At 31.4% G+C, this 25,659-nt stretch overlaps 1 protein-coding gene across 8 annotated transcripts in view; it reads left to right on the top strand.

Moving 5' to 3' along the window:
- AKT3 (AKT serine/threonine kinase 3) overlaps nucleotides 1–25,659 on the top strand; it is a 276,038-nt gene that overhangs the window by 213,789 nt on the left and 36,590 nt on the right. For all 8 annotated transcript variants that reach the window (XM_081300515.1, XM_081300516.1, XM_081300514.1 and 5 more), the window contains 3 exons: nucleotides 4,398–4,526; nucleotides 15,800–16,014; nucleotides 21,977–22,064. In XM_081300515.1, coding sequence (XP_081156641.1) covers nucleotides 4,398–4,526; nucleotides 15,800–16,014; nucleotides 21,977–22,064 — 432 coding nt within the window. The remainder of the gene's footprint in view (nucleotides 1–4,397; nucleotides 4,527–15,799; nucleotides 16,015–21,976; nucleotides 22,065–25,659) is intronic.

Here is a 25,659-nt window from a genome sequence, read left to right as displayed (position 1 = left end):
ATTGAAATAGAATTAAAAGCCTTCCAACAAAGAAAAGCCCAGGACCAGATGAATTCTCTGCTGAGTTCTATCAGACTTTTAAAGGAGAAAAAACACCAGTCTTTCTCAAATTATTTCATGGAATTGAAAGGGAGGGAACACTACCTAAAACATTCTATGAAGCCTGTTTAACCCTGATACCAAGATCAAATAAAGACACATCAAAGAAAGAAAACTACAGATCAATATCCCTGATGACCATAGATGCAAAAATTCTTAATAAAGTAGTAGTAAACAGCATTAAAAAAACACCTCAAGATAATTCACCATAATCAAGTTGGTTTCATCCTAGGAATGCAAGGTTGGTCAACATAAACAAATGTAATTCACCACATAATTAGAATTAAGGACAAGAATCCTATGTTAATCTTAATAGAAGCAGAAAAGACCTGTGATAAAATCCAGCACTGGAGAAACTAAGATTAGAAGGAACTTACCTCAACATTATAAAGACTGTATATGATAAATCCAAAGCAAACATCATACTAAATGGAGAAAAATTGAAAGTATTTCCTCTAAAAACAGGAACAACTTTAGCCAGAGCAATCAGGCAAGAGAAGGAATTAAATGGATACAAGTAGGAAAAGAAGACATCAACTATACTTGTTGCTGATGACATCCTATATCAAGAAGACCCAGAAAACTCTGCTAGAAGACTTCTAGAGCTGATAAACGAATTCAACAAAATAGCAGGATATAAGACCAGCATTCATAAATGCATAGCTTTCCTATATTCAGTAGTAATTTTGCAGAGAAAGAAATCAGGAAAACCAGCCCATTCACAATAACCTCAAAAAATTAATTGAAAATTAATCTAAGTAGATGAAAGGTCTTTTGATCTTTCACCAATGATAATTATAGAACACTGAAGAAAGAAATTAAAGAAGGCATTAGAAGATGGAAAGACCTCCCCTACTCTTGGATAGGAAGAGTTAATATTGTCCATATTACCTAAATTAATATACAAATTCAATGCAGTTCCCATCAAAATACCAATAACATTCTTCACAGAACAAGAAAAAATAGATCTAAAATTCATTTGGAAGAATGAGTGACCCTGAATAGTTTAACCAAGTCAGAGCAAGAAAAGTGATAGAGGCAGCATCACAATGCCTGAACTCAAATTAAACTATAGAGAAACGATAACAAAAACAGCATAGTTTTGGCATCAAATAGACATGAAGACCAAAGGAATAGAAGAGAAAGAGATAAGTCCACATAGTCATCTGATACTTGACAAAGATGCCAAAGATAGGTGTTGGAGAAAAGATAGCCTTAAATGGTACTGGGACAACTAGATATCCATATGTAGAAGAATGAAGCTAGATCCCTATATCTTATCCTACATGAAAGTCAAATCAAAATGGATCCAAAACTTGAGAATTAGACCAGAAATTTTGATGCTGCTAGAAGAAAACATAGGGTCTACATTCCAGCATATTGGTGCAGGTACTGCATTCCTTAAAGCTCAAGAAATAAAACCAAGTTATCAACAAATGGGATGTGATCAAATTAAAGAGCATTTACACACCAAAGGAAATTATTAAAAGCATAAAGAACCTACAGAATGGGAGAAAATCTGTGCCAAAGGCTCCTCTGATAGGGGATTTATATTCAAAATACATAAAGAATTCAAAATCTTAACACCAAAAATCAAACCAATCAATAAATGGACAAAAGCATTAAATAGACATTTGTTAAAAGACAACCACAAATGGCTAACAAACACATTATAAAACGCTAAATCTCTAGCAATCAGGAAAATACAAATCTAACACTAAGATTTCATCTCACTCCAGTCAGAATAGGAAAGGTAGCAGAATACAACAGTCACTAATGTGGCATTATGTAAAAATGTGAATATGTAACAGATGTGATTCTGCAATCTGTATTTGGGGTGAAAATGGGAGTTCAAAACACAATTTGAGTCAAATGTATGAAAGATGATATATCATGAGCTATGTAATGCTTTAAATAATCAATTAAAAAAAGAATACAAATAATAATAAATGCTGGTGAGGATTTGAGGGAAAAGATAAATTTACACATTGCTGGTGGAATTGAAAATAAGTATAAATACTATGGAAAGCATTATGGAAACCCCTCAAAAAACTAGGAATGGAACCACTATATGATCCAGGTATCTCACTCCTTGGTATTTATTCAAAATAATTTAAAGCATCATTCTGTAGTGATACAGCCACCTCAATGTTTATAGCAGCATAATTTACAATAGTCAAATTACAGAATCAACCCAGATGTCCATCAAAAGATGAATGAATTAAGAAAATGTGGCATATATACCCAGTGGAGTTTTACTCAGCCATAAGAAGAATGAAATTATGGCATTTGCCAATAAATGGATGGAAATGGAGAATACCATACTAAGTGAATAATGTCATACTGAGAAATTTAGAGGTTGAATGTTTTCTCTTTTATGTGGAAGCTAGAGTAAAACAAGGAAAAGAAGGCGGGAGGTCATAACCATGGATATATAGAGAAAATCAGTGGAGTAGAAGAAGGAGATAGAGAGGACAGAAGAGGAATGGGAAAAAGAGAAGAAAGATGGAGTAAATTTAACAAAATCACATATGTGCATAGGTTATATACCAAAAGGAATTTAACCTATCAGTGTTCGTGGAAAGCACCAATCTAGGATGAATAAATGAATGAGCAAGGGGAGGATTAGTGGAGTGGGTAGACGGGGGAGGAACCTGCACTGAAATGGAATGGGTCATGTTCTATGCATGTATGATTTTTTCAAGATGAACTGAGCTACTGTGAATAATTATAATCTCTTAAAGAAAAACAATGTTTATATACAATGATTGTTCTGTTGCAATGATTCAAAATAGCTTTGTCAGAATGTAGAGAAATAATGCATGCTATCATGTTTCTGTGAATGTTTTCATGCATATAAAGCATATGAAGATGTGGGTGTGAATGGAATGGGTTAGAAAATTCATTCACATCTTGTCTAATATTATCATGTATTATTTGAAGTTTTTTTATAAGAATTTTATGTATTATGTTAATAAAGGAAGTCATGTTTTTAAAGCTCCTTTCCAGCATTTTAAAATTGTATAACATTCATATATTTAAACAATCAGCATATTTTTAAGAATAAGTCAGATTTGTATTCCACAAAGCAAAAGAAGCTTCAGTATATACATCTATCTTATGGAAAGTTAGGGGAGGTAAGATGAAGGGGTGTTGTTTGAAAGAGATGGTAAAAGGAGAGAAATCAGAGACAGGAGGAAGAGAAAAAAGATTTAACAGAAGAAAATAAAAGTAGAGGAACTCTTGATACTTTTTGAGTAGATTTAGCAAGTTAGGCATGATTTCTAGGTTCTAATTGGTAGAGAAGAATAAAAAAGATGTAAAATATTTGAATTTGCCTAAAAATTATTTTTAAGAAATGTTCAACAGTATATTTAGTGTTTATTCAGCCACACCCTACCTGCCTATAGTTGATTCCTATCAGTTAATTCCTATCAGCTGATTAATGCACTGATTAGGTAAAGGCTCTCATGACCCAATCATTTCACCTCTGAACTTTCTTGCATTGTCTCACATATGTGCTTTTGGGGATAACTCAAATCTAAACCATAATAGTGATGATAATCATAGTCTGGGTTAAAGCTTGTTTTTAGTTGTATTGGCTTTGCATTCCTGCCCCCTTGCATTTTATCATTTTCACTTGAGGCAGATAGTCTTGCTACTTGGTTAAATCTAAGACTCCCTTTGGTGTTTTTGAGTTAATAGGTTCAAAGAGATTCAGACTTTACATTAGTGCTACATATTTTTTTTTTAATTGTTGAATGTTTGACTTCAATATTCTTTTTTATGTTTAAAAGAATTGGTATTTCTTTATTACAAAAAAAATGCAAAAAAGGATATCACCTTAATTTACAAAATGAGATTTAAGTTTGGTTTACAACCATCACCAAAAAACATTTCTGTATGTGAATATTTTGTAATAGCGATAGATTCCCAAGAGAAATTGTTGAAATCCATCTGTCTGTATCTAGAAGATACTCATCTCTTTGGGATTGTTTATATCACCTTTTATTTGAAATTTTAAAAAGAGGATTAATATTTGCTTGAAAAGTTGATTAGGCTTTAAAGCTGTACCACTCTTTCCTTTGGTTTAAAAATCAATACTTTTGTCATCATGAATGTTTGAAAAAATGTTTCTTTTTACACATGAAGCAACAATGTAAGTACTGAAAGTTTTGTTAACTGCCTCTATTTTCTCTTTCCAAAATACTCTATTCAGCATTCAATAATTTTTCAAGATTGTATTTTCCTATTGTTGAAGTCTATAAAACCATTTATGTTTATTTTTTAATATACAGTTGGAGAATTTGATGTTGGACAAAGATGGACACATAAAAATTACAGATTTCGGACTTTGCAAAGAAGGGATCACAGATGCAGCCACAATGAAGACATTCTGTGGTACTCCAGAATATCTGGCACCAGAGGTAGGCTTCAGTTCCATTCATAGGGAAAATAGCATTGATAGAAAGTTTCATAAAGTAAACCATGTAGCATTTTTTAATTCTTAATAATGGCAGTACTTCTTTTACCTGGATGTCAAGCTGAATAAAATGTATTTTGTTTTGACTTTTTTAAAATGAGATATTTTAGGGCGAGGATTATATAAAAGTTAAGTTTATCAGTACAAATTCCCTAACTAAATTAGATTAAATCAATTTTATTTCTAGGCTATGCATTTTATTACTTGGTTATACCCATTTTGATTCATTTACCAAAATATTAAAATTGAAGGACTTCAGCAAGAATGTTCACAGTTTCATAATCCATCTTAGGTTTTAGTTAAAAACAAAGATTATGAGCTAGGGTTGTGGCTCAGTGGTAGAACGCTTGCCTTGCACTCATGAAGCACTGGGTTCAATCCTCAGCACCACATGAAAATAAATAAATAAAATAAAGATATTGTGTCTATCTACAACTAAAAAAATAAAAATAAATAAAACAACAAAGATTATAGTGATTATTGGATTTCTAGTATTTTGTCATACTTAACTACTAGAAATTATTTGGAAAATTACTACCTACATTGGAGTTCATGTCAATAGGAGTTCCAAATGGGTGCCCTCCTTGTGCTAAGGTTTCCACAATAATATGTTACTTTATTCAAATATTTATTAGGTATTTTCTGGGTAATATGATTATAGGAGCAAGACAGAGGAGGATCATACTCTCTTACTACTAATGGAAGGAGACAGAATAAAAATAAATAAGTTCCATAAAAGAAAAAAGGCAAGATAAGGGAAAGGATGTGGTGTGATATGGTAGCTATTGAAGATGTTCCAGTTGCTATCGCTATGTAACACACTACCCCGGTACTGTGTGGTGAAAAATGCAATTTATGTGATCATGGATTTTTCTGAGTCAGGAATGCAAATGGAGACAGCAGTAATTTCTTCTCCACTATATTTGTGGTCTCATCTATAGTAGGGAATTGACTCTGGCTAGAAGCTAGAATCACCTGGAAGTATATTCACCCATATATCTGACAGTTGCTTCTATGTCCACTGTCACCTTTTTAGGGCTGTTGATACATAGCCCCTTCATGTAGGGTCAGAGTGTTTTGGCTCCAAGTTCTAACAGAGAATATCCTAGGAACAAGTTAGAAGCTGCCTTGTTCTTTATTTATTTTGTTTATTCCTAATAAACTATCAAAAGTTTAACTTTTCAAAAATGCATTTTTGAAGTATATTTTTGATAATTGAAATGCAATTCACATATTGTAATATTCGCTATTTAAAGTATATGATTCAGGGCTGGAGTTGTGGCTCAGCAGTAGAGTACTCGCCTCGCACCTATGAGGCGCTAGGTTTGATCCGGAGCACTACATAAAAATAAATAAATAAAGGTATTGTGTCCAACTACAACTAAAAAAAATTTTTTAAAGTAAAGTATATGATTCAGTGACCTTTAAAAAAACTGTTTACACAATTATCCAACATTTACCACTGTCCAATTCCAGAATATTTTTTATTACTCCAACAAGAAACCTCATACTTATCAGCACCCCATTCTTCCTCTCCCTCAGGCATTCACTAATCTACTTTCTGTCCCTATAGAGTTAATTATTATGAACATTCTATATAAATGAGGTTGTATAGTATTGTGTGTCTGGCTTCTTTCACTTAGCAAATGGTTTTCAAGGTTCATCCACATTGTACTGTGTTATTGATGCTTCCTTCCTTCTTATGACTACTATTGCATGACTGTAACACACATTGTGAGTTATTAACTTAGCCGTTGATGGATTTTTGAGTTTTGTCTATTTTTTTACTATGGTAAGGAGGCTATGAATATTCTCCTTTTGTGGCCTTGTTTTAGAAGTCACACAACATCATTTCTGTCATGTTTATTCCTTGAAGCAGTTGTAAGCCTGCATAGATTTCAAGACTAGAGACATAGACACCACCTTGCATTGTAGAAGAACATATGAGATGGAAAATATTGTTCTAAGCCATCTTTGGAAAATAAAATCTTCCTCAGATTGGAGGATCAGGGAAAATAATGTTGGTTCAGAGATCTAAATGATAAGGAGGAGGCAGCCTTTGCAGAGATACAAAGGAATAGCTTGCAGAGAGAACAGCTAGTGTGGAAACCCTGAGGCAACAACAATTCAATTTTCCCCTCAAACACCAAGGTTAGTATGGCTAGGGCCAACTAGGGAGGTGTTAATCTTTGATGGGTTGGAATTTCTATTTATTGAACATCTACTATGAGCCACATTCTATATATTTGCATTACAACTATCACTTCATTTGATATTTGGACTAACTTTTGTGATACATAGCAAAACTGTTTTTTTTTTTTAAGGTGAGGAACAAGAGAATCCCTACCCCAACCTCCACCCCCCCACCCCGCTGTTTTAAATGTAACCTGTATACAGCTGGGAGGTGGTATAGATATAATCAGATTCTAACTGGGTTTGACCAGAAAGACCACTTTTACTTTCTTAACTACATACATAATAGACCAAGAAAAACCACAATTTCGAGCTACTTACAGATATAATTTTTAAAATAGATGCTTTGTAAGATTTCAACAAGAAAGGCTAAAAGAAATTATGTAGTAGAATTAAGTTTACAGTGATGCTGGCATGATATATGATATTTAAATATCATATAAAGAAGATAGATGGATATGACAACTCATGCTGATTTATTAAATTTACATATCAAAAATATTGAGGAATTAAGAAATGTTGAGTTATGGGCTGGGGTTGTGGCTCAGTGGTAGAGTGTTTGCCTCACATGTGTGAGGCACTGGGTTCAATTCTCAGCACTGCACGCATATAAATGAATAAAATAAAGGTCCATCAACATCTTAAAAAAATGTTGAGTTATTGTAAATAGTGCTAACATTTATATAGTCAATTTTTAACTATTATTTTCTTGCTAAAAGTACTATTTTCTTTGTTACAAAGTCTGGAGTTTAAAATTCTCTATTTTTGTGGTTGAATTAGGTAAAATTTTAGAAACACTGTTCTTGTTTATTCAAATACAAGATCATATTTTCTAGAATAGGATTGTTTTTGTGAATGTCATGAAAAACAAATTCTTTGTGTCTATGGCACTCAATTACCCTTCCTATACATTGCCATGAATGATGATATCCCATATTTAGAATACCAAAATTAGTTGTGTCACAATTAGGGGAAATTATTTCTGAAGAAGATAAATGCATCTCATTTCAGAAGCAGATGATCTAGTAAGAAACAAAGATATTGTTTTCTATGCAAATGTCATCAACTGAAGAACAAAACCAAGAATTTAATTCAAGAAGAGTCCAATTGTTCTAAATAGAAAGTTTACAATTCACAAGAAATTATCTAAGAAAACATTTCTGTATATGTTTTTCAAAATACAACAAAGGTCTGGTTTTTAAAAGTGGCTTATGTGATCATCAGTGGTTGATAAATGTTGGTTTACACTTAAAATCTTGACACCTTACTTTGTAGAAGAGTGATCATTATAGTTAGTGTTTGTGGAGGACAAATTTCATAACTAATTTCTCATGTAATTTTAATTCTTATATTTTAAATATTTGCATCATATACTACATTTTTGTTAAATTTGAATAATTTGGAATGTGTTTACATTCATTTGAAATATAAAATATTTATTCTGTTTTTTAGTATGAACCATTTATTTCACTAAAAAACACTCATTCACTCATTAAAGAATATTTATTGAATATATATTAGTGTTGCACATTATGTTAGGTGCCAGGAATGCAAATACTGTAAGAAAAGGTTTTATTCTCAAGTAGCTTCCTACCTGCCAAGGTGATAAGATATAGACAATATCTTGCTGTGCAAGAAAGTAACTGCTCTACTGGTTTTACAGTGGAGTGAAAAGGAGGAGAGAAAATGCTTAAGCCTGCTTGGAGGTCTGACAGTTTTAAAGGAGAAACAGGAAGAAAAGAGAGGAGGAGGATGAACAGTAGGTAGGAATTGGAATGCAGAGGAGTTTAGATAATGTGGCTAAGGGAAAGTCACTTGTGAATTGTAGAGGAGATAATGTGGTGGAATTCATGTGGTCAGTGTTAGGAAGGGATTGGCAAGAGCTGAAATGAGTCTTTTTCCCCTTGTTTTCAGATGATGTCTCTTACTTTTTTGAACCTTGAAATTTCTAGTATATACCATTATTAATCCTAGTCTTTTCTTGATAATAATATAAGTTGTATCCATGTTTCAGATTTGGAACACATTCTTGACTATTTCTCTTGTGAATGACGCATGGTCAATATTTTCTCTTCTGTTCTTATAGAATTGTGTACACACTATGTAGAGATTTTACTGCAACCTCTATTTCACCTAGCATTACTATTCCTTTATTTACCTTTTAAATTGTCTTAATCTGGTAGAAATGATTTGATGTATACAGTTAGATGATGGCTATTTGAAAGATACTTCAAAAAGGTGTTAGAAATCAGTTCCAAGACAGTTTGTTAAGTGTTTCATATGTCAGACTCACAGTAGGTTTGTAAATAAACTTAAGTTTTAAATGAACTCAACTTGCTTCTTGTGTCAAAGACCACTAGAAAAAATAAATCTTATGGTATAAATATGCTCTTTGTTGGAGAAAAGAGTATTTTTTAAAAAAATGTATTTGTTCTCTTAATCTCTTTCAATGAAGAGTGGGGCCCTATTATGCAATTATCCAACTTGAGAAGCATTATTTTTTGTTAAAGAAAAGGATTAGGAATTGTTTTGGTTATTGGTTTTTTAAAGAGGTTATAGAGATTTAGTCCTCAAAGGCATATAAACTGTACATTTAGTGTGAAATATTTCTAAAAATGCATTTATATCTACAATTGTAAATGAGAATGTTTTTATTATATCTTATGTTAGAAGGAAATAAAACTCATCCCATAACAAATTATGGATCATAAAATATCTTCAGGGATTTTTGGTTTTATAATCTATACTATGTTTTCACACCTAGAAATTATAAAAGAAATTAGAAATTATATATAAAGTCTGTTAAATTTTATTATTTGATTTGGCTTCTATTGAATTCAAACCATTTTATGCAGTGCTAATTATTTAAAGTCTCAGTTTTGCTCTTGAGTTAGCAGTACCTGATCAACTTTCCAACTGTAAAACAGTTTGAAAATCAAATGTAGCTTACATGCAAGACCCAACAAAATTAAAAGTGTTAAGTACGTTTTGGCAGTTCACTTTTATTATGCCCAGTCCTCAAATGTACCAGCAGATAATCATCTGAATGTTAGTTATTTTTCACATGCTTATGTGATCACACAAAAAGTACATGCTAAAAAGAAGCAGATGGTGACAGATGGGGAAGGTTGAATAAGGTGGTTTTGGAAACCTAGAGAAATGCACTTCTGTAATCGGGTAAAAATAAAAATTATTTGATAATCAAGTTAGAACTAACAAAAGATTGCAAAAATGATTAGATTGTTGGGAAATACATAATATCTAGCTGTAGTAACTATTGAAAGGAAAGATGTATAATTTATCTAAGTGCACAATTATTTTTTCCAGTTACTGAAAATACAATTTTTGATACATTCTTTTTAGTTTTCAGAGCTCCATTTTTAGAAAACATTCACATGCCTTTATTTTATTCCTTTTTCTTTTAAAACCTGTTTAATGTCTCATACATAACATTGAAAATATCTGAAATATGTCAAACTATTTGGATACAAAGATTTACTTTATTGTGATAAATCAAAGCAAAATACAAATTAAATTTTGTATAAAAAATTGGAATACACATTAATTTCTTGAGAAGTTAGTAAAAGCAGTAGTAAAGGCTAACATGGAGTAATGCAGGTAGAGGCAGGTAGTTACAAGCTAATTTGATTGAAGTATGTTAAGTGGAATTTTATTTATTTATTTTAAATCCAACACAGAATAAATAGGAAAGGTGTCATTTTATGGACTCTTTCAGTAAGATCTTTAGGAAATCTTTACAGAAATGAATGAAGCTAAAGTTATCATAATTTTCATGTTTCATCTGCAGATAAAAGTAGTAATACGCAGTTGCATTTTGATTGTTCTTAGGCAATCTGTATTCCTACAGATTTTAAAATTAGCATTAGAATTTGTATGCTTTTTGTGAAAAGAGTTATTTTACTAGCTTTTTCTAATACACCTTACATTTTATTTAATTATTAATGATTTATTTAATATCGGTCCTCCTAAAGTACTTTCGAAAACCTTCTTCCATTAGTTCTGAAAAGGTCTCATAATCAATATTAAGTAGACAATTAAATTTACTTAATTTTCTGTAAGAGTAAAGCGATTAGTTCAAATAAGAGTTGTTTGCTTTATAGTTAGAATTCATATTTAAGAACTCAGTTATATGTGTCGGCTTAATATTTGAATATATTTAATTTTCTTCTTTGGTGCTATTTTGTACTGTTTCCGGGTAACATTAACAAAGTCTTCCCATTTCATCCTATAATTGAATATTGTTTAAATATGAACTAATGTGCAATTAATGCCTCTTGGTGTTTATATATAGTGGTTGTTACTTATTTAGAGGTCACTTCTTGTTGTAGCAAATTTTTCACATACACTTTACAATGTTTTATGATCTTTGGCTTTAACAGATTATTTGGTTAAAGCATAAAGTTTAAATTCTCTGAAGCATGAGAACATATACAAAACTAATGTGAACTGGGAACATTAATAATGACCTATATTATTTTATTATGTCTGTTTCTACTTGAGTTACAGTAGCCCAGTTTCTTGGAATCCCATAATGTCTATTATCTCAGGATAAAAAGGAAGTATAGAATTCTATGTGAAGATAAATGTTATTGTGATTTACTCACCATTATTGTATCCACTTAGCTTTTCTCTTATTCAGGGATTTTTACTGTTTTATTCTGAGTTTGCTTTTGAAAGTGCTATGTTAAAGCATTTGTGTGCACATGCTAGGAATTGGCTGTAATACTTAAAACATTCTAATTCATAGCAAATGGCATCAGGTGATGTCTCTTAAGAATTATTAGAGCATTTAAGAGATAGTTATTAAATGTATGTTTATGAAGAAAAGATGGATAAACCATGGAATCCATTGTTCTTATGAATTGAAATGTATACTTTCCTTGAAATTCCAATCAATTTTAAAATCTGAATTAGTCATGGTTTTTAGCAAATACTGATGTTAAGACTATATAAAGGTTTTCAAAAATGATAATGTATATGGATATATGTTTATTAGTCACTATTTTTTAGAAAATACCTGTGATGGTAAGAATATATAAAGGGCTTTTATAAATGATAATGTATATAGATCTATTTATATATAAGACATACACCTATCAACTACCTGAGATTCTAAGGTTACCAGAAAAAAATAAAAATTTTTTTGAATTAGTGGTAAATTGGTTCATCCGAGTTCGCAGTTTACTTTCACAACATAGGTGTACAGACAGTTTGTTTAGATGTTTAATTTTTCCCCCATCTGTTCTGTTGGGATTATTGATAGAGCAGTATGCCACTCCAGGGCATATATGGGCTCCTTATAATTGCTTGCCTTGGGTGCATTGTGTGGCTTGGCAAGTAAGTGAAAGAAATATCCCTTCAACTCCCAGTAAATCACAATTGGTAGAATAATATTATAATGAGCATGTTTTTTGAAAATGCCTGTTAGCCAAATAAGTATTTACATTGTGAACTTTAATTGATGCTCTCATTTTAAAATACAAAGTTATTTAAAAATCTTTCTTTGAAATTATTGATTATTCAAGAACTTACTCATGGAGTATTTTTCCCCTTTACCTGGTTGTTTTATAAATAGAAGTGTCCTCATCAAATATTACCAGAATATCTAAGATTAACTGATACTTTTTGTGACCTGTTTGATTTTTAGGTTTATTATGTCTGAAAGTAAAGAGTTTCTGGCTCCTGCTAGGAAAAAAAAAAAAAAAGATGAAAACTAAGCCTTATTCCCTATAGTGTATGCTCTGTTTGAATTTTGGTTTGAAATGACTTCTCATCACCCTTTAACTTTTATGTTTAAATTTTCATCCCTTATCTGGACATTTGTGTTAAATGTAGGTATAGAGCAGAGCTGTATCTAACTACAAAGGACAGTAGGGATAGAAGGATACATCAAATGTCCACATTCATACTTTCATACTTAAACTTTGAGTTCCATTTAAAAGTTAGTAATAAGGGCTGGGGATGTAACTCAGTGTTAAGAGTGCTTGCCTACCCTATGCAAGGCTCCATCCCCAGCAAAACACACACACACACACACACACACACACACACACACACACATCAGTAATATTGATTTTATGGAAAAAAGAAATATTTTAGATTAATTAGTCAAGTTTTTACTGGATTATTTCTCTAGAACTAGGTTTTGATCAGTATCTATTTCCAAATTATATGATAAACTATGTTTACAGGAAATCAAATTTTATTGTAATTTTAAAAAGAGAAGTGTTTTGAGTTAAGGGAGAAAAAATCATCCAAAAATAATATAAAAGAGGCTATTTGAATTTAGAATAATTAATTTGACTTTGAGGTTTCCAGAGTATTTTATAGTATATTATGTTTTTAACCATTTAGATTGAAGGAGAGAAAAAGGATATAATATAAATAATGAAAACTTGTTTTATATTATATATTCACATGCAGAATATTATAATCACTCATTTCTTGTGTTTATCTTAGCTGTTTGGCAATAGAAGTTGAACAAAAATCTTCTATTTAATTGATAGCAAAGTTTTTCAAGTAGAGGTGGATGATTGAGTTGTCAGGGTTTTTTCTCAGCACTGCTTAAAGTTTGTATGTCAATAAGACAATGTATTACATCAATATTGTTCAGTACAAAGTGATAACGGCAAACAGTTCTAATTACAGCATCATATCTGCATATCAGTTAAAGCATCAGTTAAAGTTCAAAAGTAAAACCACTACTTTTGAGAATTGGTTTTCTTTTTTTTTTTTTTATTGGTTGTTCACAACATTACAAAGCTCTTGACATATCATATTTCAAACATTAGAATCAAGTGGGTTATGAACTCCCATTTTTACCCCAAATACAGATTGCAGAATCACATCGGTTACACATCCACATTTTTACATACTGCCATATTAGTGACTGTTGTATTCTGCTACCTTTCCTATCCTCTACTATCCCCCCTCCCCTCCCCTCCCATCTTCTCTCTCTACCCCATCTACTGTAATTCATTTGAGAATTGGTTTTCATTTTACAAAGCTGAATAAAATTGATTTTATCAGATATTTTTACAATGCAGTTTTAAATTTTCAGTTGCTTATTTCTCTTCAAAAATAAAAACCCTCTTTTTTTATGCACTCACTTTCCCTTCTGGCTGCAAACCAGGTATTTAAACAAAAATAAAGGATTGCCAGTTTTGCCAGCTGGGGATGAGAACCCGGCTGGTGAAATGTGGGTTCGGGAGGCAGTTAATCCAGCTTTTATGCTTTTTATGGTTTTATGAAAAAAGAGGTTAAAAACCACATTTGGCTCCTTTTCTTGTATGCCACTGTTTTGTTGGTGTTGTCTGAATGCAGTTAAAGATTACTTAGATTTTTTTTTTCATTTTAAAATCCTGTATCAATTAGATAAAGGCCCACAAACAGTACAGTCTACTAGTTGCCCATGAGATAGATCCTTGAATCATCAAAAGTCACTGGTATATTTAAGTAATATATATAGCTTTTCCTTTAAGAACATAAATAGAATTCCTTAGGTTATTTCTTATTTTCAGTTTGTTCTCAAATTACTCATTTTAAACAAGTAGAAATATTTTTTGACTAATTATGAAAACTATAATTTGTTCTTTCAGAAAATATTTTCCTTAGTTTGTGATTTACAAAAGATTTCTTTAAAAAAAAAGTGGGATTGTGTTTAAAACTTACAAAGCAATTCCAATTAGGCTTCCTAAGCCATGAAACAACATTGATAAAAATGAATTAAAAATCTTTTCATGCTATTCCAAAAATGTTTACACAATTTTTTCTTAAAATTTTATCCTTCATCTTTAAGTACTCTACCAAGGTGCCTTTCATAGTTTTTATAAGTGACTATAACTGTCAAAAATATCCTCAGTGCTATAAAATTACTGCTAAATTTTAAACAAAAGTAAGTCATTTTCCGTAATGTATTAAATCAAGTCAAGAGAATTTGAAATACAAGTACTACTTTGTTTTTATATTTTTTTTCTCTTATCAGTTGTTAAGGTGGTTTTTTTTTAATTAATGAAATTCATGTCTGTTGCTTTCTTAATCTGTTTTTTCCAAAGTTTGAGAGGATCAAATTAAAATAAGCTTGAAGATTATTCAAATATAGTTATTTACAATAAAATATTGGAAGTTGTATATGGATGAGGAATATTCTGTTGAATGAAAAGAAAATCTGATAAAAAAGGTGAAAGCAAATTTTACCTGAAGCAGATGGTAGGCTTTTGTGTCTGATTTGAATAGTTCATTCTAACAAAATCACAGGGATATTTTCATATTATTTCTTACATCTAATGCATTTTGGGAATCCAGTATAAGGATATATATACCACCCAGGTATTGAGTTCATAATTTTTGCTTTTACATTCAATTAATTAATTAAATATTTTCTGAGACACAGAGGGAACCCAAAGAATTTTCACATTTATTTTAATGGTTGCCATGGTCTGTGTTCCCCATGTTATATTGTGCTTGTTTACTCCTAATTTTCACTGCTTGATTTCTATTACTAAATTCTTTTTCTTTTTAACTTAGTTCTTAAAGCAAGAATGGAACATTTTGTTGTCTAGAATCAGCATAGCCTAACTTCAAGTTGTTACTTAAAGTCCATGTTAGTGAATTCAGAATGAAAAATTAAGTAGACCTAAAAGAAAATACGCAAAAATGCTAGCTTGTGTTTTTATTTGATCCTTAAAATATATTTACTTACTGATATTTTTTATGACCTGTCCCCTTTTTAAAATACTGACCATTTTATGTATGTGTGTGCATGTGTATGTGTGTGTATATATGTATACATATATATATGTATACATATGAAATATTTCACATACTTGGTATAATTTATACTTTTGATTTATGCTTCATCATTTTGAGGTCAAGAATTCAGAATACACCTACCTAGGCTTGGAAAGTTGAAATGCATTTTTATGTAAGACTCTTATGTTTTAATGAATAATGCTTTGAAAGTTAATGTGTAGTAATTAATAATTTCACTGATTTCACTTTTAGGTATTAGAAGATAATGACTACGGCCGAGCAGTAGATTGGTGGGGCCTGGGGGTTGTCATGTATGAAATGATGTGTGGGAGGTTACCTTTCTACAACCAGGATCATGAGAAACTCTTTGAACTAATACTAATGGAAGACATTAAGTTTCCTCGAACTCTCTCTTCAGATGCAAAATCATTGCTTTCAGGGCTCTTGATAAAGGATCCAAATAAACGGTAAGCCTCAAATAATGCTCTGTGAGTTACTGATGAATATGGTTAGAGATTATGATATGGAAATTAATTCAAATAAAACTGACTCCAAGAAGCAATGTATTTGCTATAGACATTTTCCCACTGATATACTGACTTATTTTTAACTGCATAATATAGAAAACTCAAACATTTTCATCAATTCTTTTCTGACTTGGAATTTTATGCAGGTTTCTCAAATATGGATTTTGAGATTTTCATTATCCATATTATGAGTGAACAATCTTTTAATTTCCCTGTTGCTTGATCTTGTGGGAATAGGATGATCCCTTTTCTTCTTCCAGGCCTTTATATTTCTGATTATTTACATTATAGGAAAAAAAAAAAAGAGAGAGACCTGTTTTTATTCTTTTCTCCCACCCCCAACCTACATAAACATATCTTATTGTTATTTCAAAATATTTTTTCCATGTATGGGTGAAAGGATTGATGACACTTAAAAAAAAGAAAAACTTACTATATTTCTGTTTTTGTAGCTATAGCTATGACATCAAGAGTTCTATAGCACTTGCTGCTTTGCTCAATGGGTCACAATATTGCTTATTCACATATATATGTTCATTAACGCATTTTGTAAATCTTGTGAAATGACTACTAATTGTTTAATGTCTCTTAATATGTGTGTTTATATATGTATACATATCAGTAGCTCTCTGAAAGTCTATTAAACTTAAGTATCTAGAGGATAGATGATTTCATATGTTGTTGGATTGATCCATAAACAACTCACATAATATTTTGTTCCAGCATTTTGTTTAAGATCAATGGTGAACATATATTTATTGTCAGACTGGGTTAATGAGTGAAAAAATAAATGAATCCTAAGATTTGGGCTTTGTCTACTTTAGAAATGGTTTCCATTACATGCTTCAGCTTTTAAATTTATAAGGAGAGAGAGAGTTTTTTTTTTTTTCTTAGTTGTCAGTGGACCTTTATTTTATTTATTTATATATGGTGCTGAGGATCCAACCCAGTGCCTCACACATGACCCTAGGCAAGCACTCTACCACTGAGCCACAACCCCAGCCTAGGAATGTGGTTTTAACTTCAGCAGAAATAAGCAAACATTTTTGTTGTTGTTGTTTTCTTTTGTGAGGATCACTCAAAAGCTTTGTTTGATAATCTTAAGAATTGAGGTAACTTGTATTTATAGTCATTTTGTTTTCTTTTTCAGGGTATTTTCACATCTTTGCTCTACCTTGTTTTTATAGTATCCTTAAGGGAGATACTACTCACATTTCTATTTGAGTAGAAAACAAAGGTACAGGAGAGGGTTAAGTGATTTACCCAGGGTCTCATGGGAAATTCATGCAGAATATGAGTAAATAATGAATAAGTAATCTTTAAGCAGAGCTATGACTCCCATTTTATATCTTTGGTTTGGGAATCTAAATAATATTTGGTTTGGTCTTAAGAAAACTAACAATTTATCCCTTGCTTTTCTGAGTCCTATAGGCTCTTTGGCTACCCTTTCCCTTGTTGCCCTTTCTATAATTGCCTGCTAGAACAAAATTGTACTTGTGGTTTTCGTGTCTATATCTCACTTATTTGACTATGTCAGCCCACCCCTACTCCATGAGTAGTATATAGTAGGTACTTAAGAACTGCTGAATAAATGTGAGGTACATTTCTAGAGTGTTAGCGGTCTAATATGTAGTTTCACTACTCAGAGGTTGGTAGTGTTCTCAAGAGAAGATATAATATTATGAATTACCTGGTATTTTCTTCAATGCCCTCTACTATTGCATAAAAGTATTGGAAACACAAAGGAGAAAAAGATAAACGAGTCTCTACTCTGGAATCTGTAGAAAGATAAGGGCCACAAAACATAATAACAAAATTTATTCAGGCCAAACCATGTACAAATTGCTATTGTAATTGTTAGCTCTGTTGCGGGGATTAGTGAACTTGTGCTGGCTTATGGAGGAATTGGAGTTTGCAGAGGAATTGAAGCAGAGAAATTTACACGTAAAGTAACTCAGCTAGAATTGCAAATGAACATGGCATTTGAGAAGTTCAGTGACTTGAGTAAAGAACTTGGGTAACATTGGGAGATTATAAGATTATAAGAATGAAAATATTTCATCTTCAGAAAGGAATGAGAACCCATAAGGGTATTTCAAGCAAGAGATAGCATAATTGGATTTGGGTTATAAAAAGGTAATTCTGGCAGCTTTGGGATGGATGGATTAGAAAAGTGAGGGACAGGAAGGTAGAGCAGCTAAGAATGCTTCTGAAATTGTCTAGGTAGAAGATGGAATCCTTTCTGAAGTAGTGCTAAGAGTTTTGTGGATGATTAATAGAAACTGCAGGCTGGAGACCCTGGATTTGATATCCAGTACACCCCCTTCCAAAAAAAGGGCAATTGAAATGGTGAAGAGGTAGACATTGGGTAGATCCCAGGGATGCCCTGGTAGTTTCTACCTAGGGTGACTAGTTTAGAGCGTGTGTGTTCCAGCAGACAGGGAGCCCAAGCAAAGGAAGAGGTTTGTTGGGGGTGGATATTGGTATTAATTTGGGGTACACCAAGCCTGGGGTTTTTATATGTATTTTATTTTTAGAAAATATAGATGGAAATGTCAAGCAAGGAACTGAAAATAATACAAACAGCTTAAAAGAAACACAGTAACTGAGTATATGGGTTATAGAGCCATGGACATCTAGGAAGTAGCTGAAGGCAAGAAAATAGTGGAGAGGGCCTGGACAGAATCCTGGGAAATGCTAAACTTTACAAGTAGAAAAAAGAAAAAGCCAACAAAGAACCCTGAAAAGTCTTTGGAAACATATTCAAAGATATTATCATAACATACCTCTTTATTTTTCCTATTTAGCTACTTTAAATACTGCCTGATTTTTTTTTTTTTCTGGTATTCTTTACTAACCTGCCATCAGTTCAGTCAAAAAGTCAATATCATTTTGCTTTTGTTTCTTATTTTCCATTACCTTAGGATCATTCTTTTGGTCTTCCTTTGTCATCCTATGGAGAGTTTATAGAAGAAGCATGATGTCATGTTGAATTCATTATACTAAGAAAATAGGAATTCTTTGTTCCTAATAATGAAGAATTCATAGGACCTAAGGATTTAACGTTCTAATATTGGAGTTCAGTATACTTGGGCATAAGATAACTCATATCAAAACATATTTTGAAGTGTTAAATTTTGTATCAGAAAGCAATTGATATTGCCATTTTACAGTTTTACACTTTGAGGAAATTTATGTTAAAGAATCTCAGCTTCTAAAATGACAGTCTTATGATTGTAATCTTAAACTTTCCTTAGTATTCATGGCCATATATAATTTATATATATTTGATAACTCTGCTGGCTGTGTCCAAAGCCAAATTGTTGCTGAAGAACTGAGGTTTTAACCTGAACATGAATTACAGAAGTTGGATTAAAACCTAACAAAATTATTATGATTCTCCAGTCCAACTCCCATCTCATCTGCCATCTCAGGTTCACTTCTGATGCAAACAGTATTATAAACTATAAAGAAGTAAATAAGCTACAACCAATATAAAAGAATACAATGGAATTCTGATTTTTTTTTTTTTTCATGCAGACTACTGTGATACACTCAGTTCTTTTCAGAAACATGTATCTGCTTTTCTGGTTTCCTATCCAGAAAGTTAGAAGGCCTTTTGGATCATCCAGTACTGATCTCTGCCTTCCAAGGAGCTTTGTGTCTCCGGAGGGTACTGTCAGACACAACTTGAAGTAGAATGAAATAGAATTAGGGCAGGAACCAAAATGCTAAGCATTAACTAAATACAGAATGGCCAGGCTGAAGGTTCATAATAATGTGAACATCATTATTCTGAGATGATCCAATCTTAAAGTCCTGTCGATGGGGTATGACTTATTAGTATACCTGTATAGATCTGGGAGTAGGAGGTGCAGCTGGTGGGAACTTATCACCAAAGATACTCAGATATCAGCTAATTGTTTTATTTTCTATTTTGATAGTGTGTCAGAGAGGATTCAGTTGTCTGAGTCTTATACCTCATAACCAGAATTTGTTAGATTTATATTATTATTTGACTTCTATAACCTGTTTGGGTTTTTTCCTACATAGTTATGTGTGGGATTGCTAAGTACCAGCTCACAAGAACCAATTGTTAAAATTATCAGAAATTGTGTGAGCTGAATGTTTAATGCAACCATTCTTTAAAATTAACATAAATTTGCAAAATTTAATCAAGAATAGCAAAAGCAAAAAGTAATAAGTACTCAAATTATCACCCCTTAATAATTTTGTTACATTTTACTCTTCTTTGTTTTTGAGGTTGGGTAACATATGGAAATAATGTATAATGATTTGCTACTACAGTAGCTTAAAATTGGCCATGATGGGAATATTAATACCACCAAAACTGGCCAATACTTTTAAGTCAGGGTTTGATTTGTTTTGATTATTTAGACCTTAAAAATGATGGAAAAAATGTTAACAGTGCAGATTAAATTTAAAAGCATGTAGTGTCTGTATCTGTTACATTTCAGAGAGCATATAAATAAATATTTTTCTACTGTTTCAAAACTATTAACAATTAATTCAGCAAAAAGTCGCTCATATAACCGACAAGTAAAGTTTGACAACTGAAGTTCAATGTCTTTGTAGTATCACCTTCATCTTTGACTTTAACATATAAATAGTAATATCAACCAATATTTGTATTACCACTAATCAAAAATCATCCATAGTTGGCTTTTGGAGTTTGGGAGTTCAGCAAAAATTTAAAAAAAAAAAATTTATGAGAATCTTTTTTTTTTTTTTTGGTGGGGGTGGATACCAGAGATTGAACACAGGGACACTTAACCACTGAGCCACATCCTCAGCCCTTTTTGTTTTTGTTTTTGTTTTTATTTTGAGACAGGGTCTCACTCAGTTGCTTAGGGCCTTGCTAAGTTGCTGAGACTGGCTTTGAACTAGTGATCGTCCTGCCTTAGCCTCCCAAGATGCTGGGATTACTGGTGTAGACCACCATGTCCAGTTAATGAGAATCTTGGGACAAATTTACAATAGAAACATTATGTATTTTATTATTCTTTATAAATTTTGTGCTTCTTTTCCTTTGGATCATGTTTATAATACACTTATTTTTGTATGTGTAATTTCCCCAAAGACTTGATTAAAATTTACCAGTACCTGTTCTGTCTTATTTTCTCCCTCCTTTCCCTTTCTCTCTCTCACTTTTCTCTTTTTTTCTTAGTGACTCATGTTGAGTAAGCCAAAAAACACCTGAATTTCATATTGTATCAGATATTATTTAAATAAGAATGCCTTCAGTAAAGGGGGTATGTTTTATAATTTTTAGTTCATATTGCAAGTTTCATAGCAGATTACATTGTAATGTTATTTTATGGATTAATAATAAAGTTTCTGTGGAATTCCTTTGAGACATGAAAATAGCCCATGAATTTCTGTCTATAGCATTGTTACACCAATAATTTTCAAACCAGTTAATAATTTCAGAATTTTTATTAGCAAGGATACATTTTTACTTAAGTCATTCAAAAGGAACTTGGTTAGAGAATTGACAGTGATGATTTATTGTGCCAGGTGCTACCTATGTTATTTCTAATATAAAAAACCCCCAGGAAGGTTTTTTATCCCCACTTTACAGGTGGGAAAACGAGGTTCAGCATTTTTTCATTGCTGCACATCACAGAACTCCCAGAAGTGGTTACCTCTTTCAGGTCGGTCCCCAGAGCCTCTGCTCTTTTCCATTACCATAATGTTCTAAAGCTGGTTTTTAATAGCATGTTAGAAAAATTAGATCTTATAGTGAAAGCTTTTTAATTTTATGGCTGTTTATTCCAAGAACTGTTTATCACAAAAAAATTGCATTTTCACAAAAAATTTTTGATACAACTGGCTTATGTAAATGTTTTATATTCATTTAATTAAAATTTCTGTTCTATAGCCTGGGTGGAGGACCAGATGATGCAAAAGAAATTATGAGACACAGCTTCTTTTCTGGAGTAAACTGGCAAGATGTGTATGATAAAAAGGTAGGATATCTTCCTGGCATAGTGTATTTATACTTTGACTACTCTACTAAAATGAATTTTATAGCATAAAAACTTAAGCAAATAAAATCCAATGATGTAATGGTATTTTCCCTTTTACTCTAACATTTAAGTGATTATTGAACTTCTTAGTATGTTTTATTTATAATTTGGACTCCCCAAATGTCTCTCAAAATTTTATTCAACATTGTCAAAAAGTTATTTTTCTCTTTTTGACCCTATAATAATTTGTTAGTTTTTTTCTCTAAGAAAAAAACATACCCAATGTTATGTTTTTCTGTAAGAAAATGAAGGGCAAATTATAACTTTAAAATTTACTGTCATACTTTTAATTTTAAAGCAAATACTTCCAATTCATTTATATAAAATCTTTTCTTCAAAAGAAATATAGTTATAATATTTAATGTTTAACAAAGTAGGCCAGGCATGGTGGTGCATGCCTGTAATCCCAGCAATTTCGGAGGCTGATATAGGAGGTTCTCAAGTTCAAGATCAGCCTCAGAAACTTAGGAAGACCCTAAACAATTTAGTTAGAACCTGTCTCAAAATAATAAATAAAAATAAAAGGGCTGGGGATGTGGCTCAGTAGTTGACCATCCCTGGTTAAATCCCCAAGTACTCTCCCCTGCCAATAAAATTTACAAATAATAATTATTGTCTTATTTGGAACTATTTCTATTGTTTTGAAACAATTATATTGCCCACAATTATGTATCTTTATTATTATTGTAATCTGCTTATTGCATTTTTTTAATGTTGCAACTTTTACTGTATTTCAGGAATAGAAAAATCATTGTATCTGTTCTATTTTTTTATTTTTTACTACTTCATCAACTGTTACTATAGACATTGATTTTGATATTTGTTTCTAAATGCTTTTATAAAATTTTTATATGGAATTTTTATGTAATTCATTAATTTATGTTGAATTTTTATCTATTTTGTTAGTCAATCTACCCATTTCAGTTTATTCCAGTTTTCCTTATTTTCCTCTGAAACATTTACCAATCAACATTTATGTAGGTTTGATTTATGCAGAGCATTCTTCTCTGTTAAACTCTGAAATAAAGATGGAATGAGAAATTAACTATGAGGAAATAATACAATATTTCAAATCTGGAATTCATGTTGTTGGTAAGAGGGAGTGTGGTGATTTTTCTACCTGTTTTTTTGTAACTATAAATTTAAACAATTGCACCATGTTAAACTCCTTCTGCTCAAAACTTCAACTCAACCAAACTCACGTATTTTGAGTTTGTCATGTATAAAGCACTGTGTCAAATATTGTTTCCTTCACACCATTCCTAAATGTCCTAAATGTTTATGACTCTCATATGGATAATTTATGTCTACTTTAGATCACTGATGATGAGCCTGTGAATTTCATGCATATGTAGGAAGACTTTTATGAGCTATATACTGTTTTTATCAGCACACTACAAAAGAACCTGGAAAGATCAAGATCTTACTGTGTCTCCCAGAAATAATACATAGTCAGAAGTTTTCTTTGGCACACAAAATGACTATAAGATACAATTAAATATCATTCATTCAGTATACCCTGTCCAAGGAGGTCTCATTAAAAAAAGAAAGAAAACAATTTTTTTTAAGAGACAGTGATTATAGCACCAGTGTGGCATTGCTAAATTAAAGAAGGGACAAAATGTGAACCTATTGAGGACACTAAATTATGCTGCAATGATTTCCTTATCAGTGTTCAGCTCTTCATGTTAAATGCAATTTAGCCTTAACTGGAGAATGCTTTGAGAACCAGATAGGGCAAGAAGCAAGGCTTGCCTTATCTGTGCCCCACTGGGATAGGCTATGCCCAGAGTGAAAGTGATATTAAGATTAGGATAACCAGGCTTTGGGAATAGAATTAGAGGCGCCAACAAGATGGTCAGGGAAAAGGAGATTTCAAAACAAGTTTATACGATATATAGAGAGAAATTAAATTGTTTTAATTGTTAAAGATACATGACATTTAATTTGAGCAAAATTAAAGTATCTTGCCCAAAAAAACACAACCGCAAAAAGAGCAGAGTTTCCATGAACAGATTAGTTACCTTCTAACAGGCTTACTCATGTGCTTGTTCAATGAGGCAATTTAAGTTTACTCAAATACTCTAGAACTGCAAAATTATACCATCACTCTCATATTTAATTAAAGGAACCAATCTAACACTATTAGCTATTTCATTAATTCACTTAAAACTTTAGTGCTTGGGGGGCATTATAAATTATGAAATTATTTATAAATTTGAATATTTTGATGGGGCCCTTGTATCTTTGAAATGTATAACTTATTTATAAGTGGTCAATTCATCTCCGAGAGGTATGTTTACTAATTTTTATTAATAAGCTTTGAGAGATTTATTATTTTTTACATAGCTCTATTATTACATGATTTACTGGCTATTTTTTGAAATATTACAGCAAATCTAGAGATGAAGAAACCTACAGTTCCTGGTATCTTTAAGGGAAAACTAAATCTCTGAGCAAAGAAGGAAGTCAATTAACCTTAATTATAATTGATGGTCTATAATTTGAAAGAGTACAGTACTGAAGTCAGAAGAGCTGGTCCCAATCCTAGGTTTGCTTCTCATTTCCTTTGTGGAAATAGACAAGTTGATCGTATAGAGTAACACATAAGATGCAGATTACTTTAGTACCTTAAAAGCTTTATAAGATTCTCTGGTGGTGTATTTTCTACTATGAATATGTCTAGATAAATTTCTAAATTAACTTCTAGTTAAATTTAGTGTTCAGTTTGTTGATCTGCTAGGATTTTATGTGAGATGGTGTTGAATTTCACATATTGGGGAGAAATGTCATTTTAACAGTGATTTTCGGATCCAGGAACCCAGTGTATCATTCCATTTATTACATGATCATTAATTTCTTTCAGTAATATTTTATAATTTTATGCTTAGATTTTATACATTTTTGGTAAGATATATATTCTTAAGTATTTAATGTCTTCTGGTGGAAGCAGAATTTTAAAATTTCATTTCACTTTGTTTGCTACCAATATATAGAAAATAGAATTGATTTTTTTTATGTTGACTTTGTATTCTGTAAGCTTGTAAAAGTTGCTTTTGAGAGCTAAGATGTGTTTATCTTGGAATAATGGCTCTTACTTACATCATCATCATATTATAAATTATTATAGTATAAATTATAATATTATTGTAATATGTCTGTTTACTAATTTTATTACTGACTTTAACATTTTATGTTATTTCTTAATATTTATTTAAAATTCATATCAAATTTGTTAGCTCTGGGTTCAACCTCCAGCACTGCATTAAAAAAAAAATCATCTCAAAAACATTCTGACAAAACCAGAAGATACAGTCCTTCTTGAATAGAAGTATTAAATAAATAAGTTATAATTGAGCTCTTTATTCATGAAAAAATAGTATCAAAACTTGCAGAGAATCAATTTTAAATGGTCTTTGTTGTTGAACTTTGAAAAAGCCTTTTTTCAAGAATTAAATATGTTTAATTAGTTTTTCAAAGAGTCTTAATCTAATGGAGGCATCATTATTCTTATTTATTTTTCATTACCCAGTGA

Source organism: Spermophilus citellus, assembly GCF_964194105.1.
Source record: "Spermophilus citellus genome assembly, chromosome: 6".
NCBI lineage: Eukaryota > Metazoa > Chordata > Mammalia > Rodentia > Sciuridae > Spermophilus > Spermophilus citellus.
The sequence above is the reverse complement of the archived record's forward strand: the minus strand, read 5'-3'. Positions and strand labels throughout refer to the sequence as shown.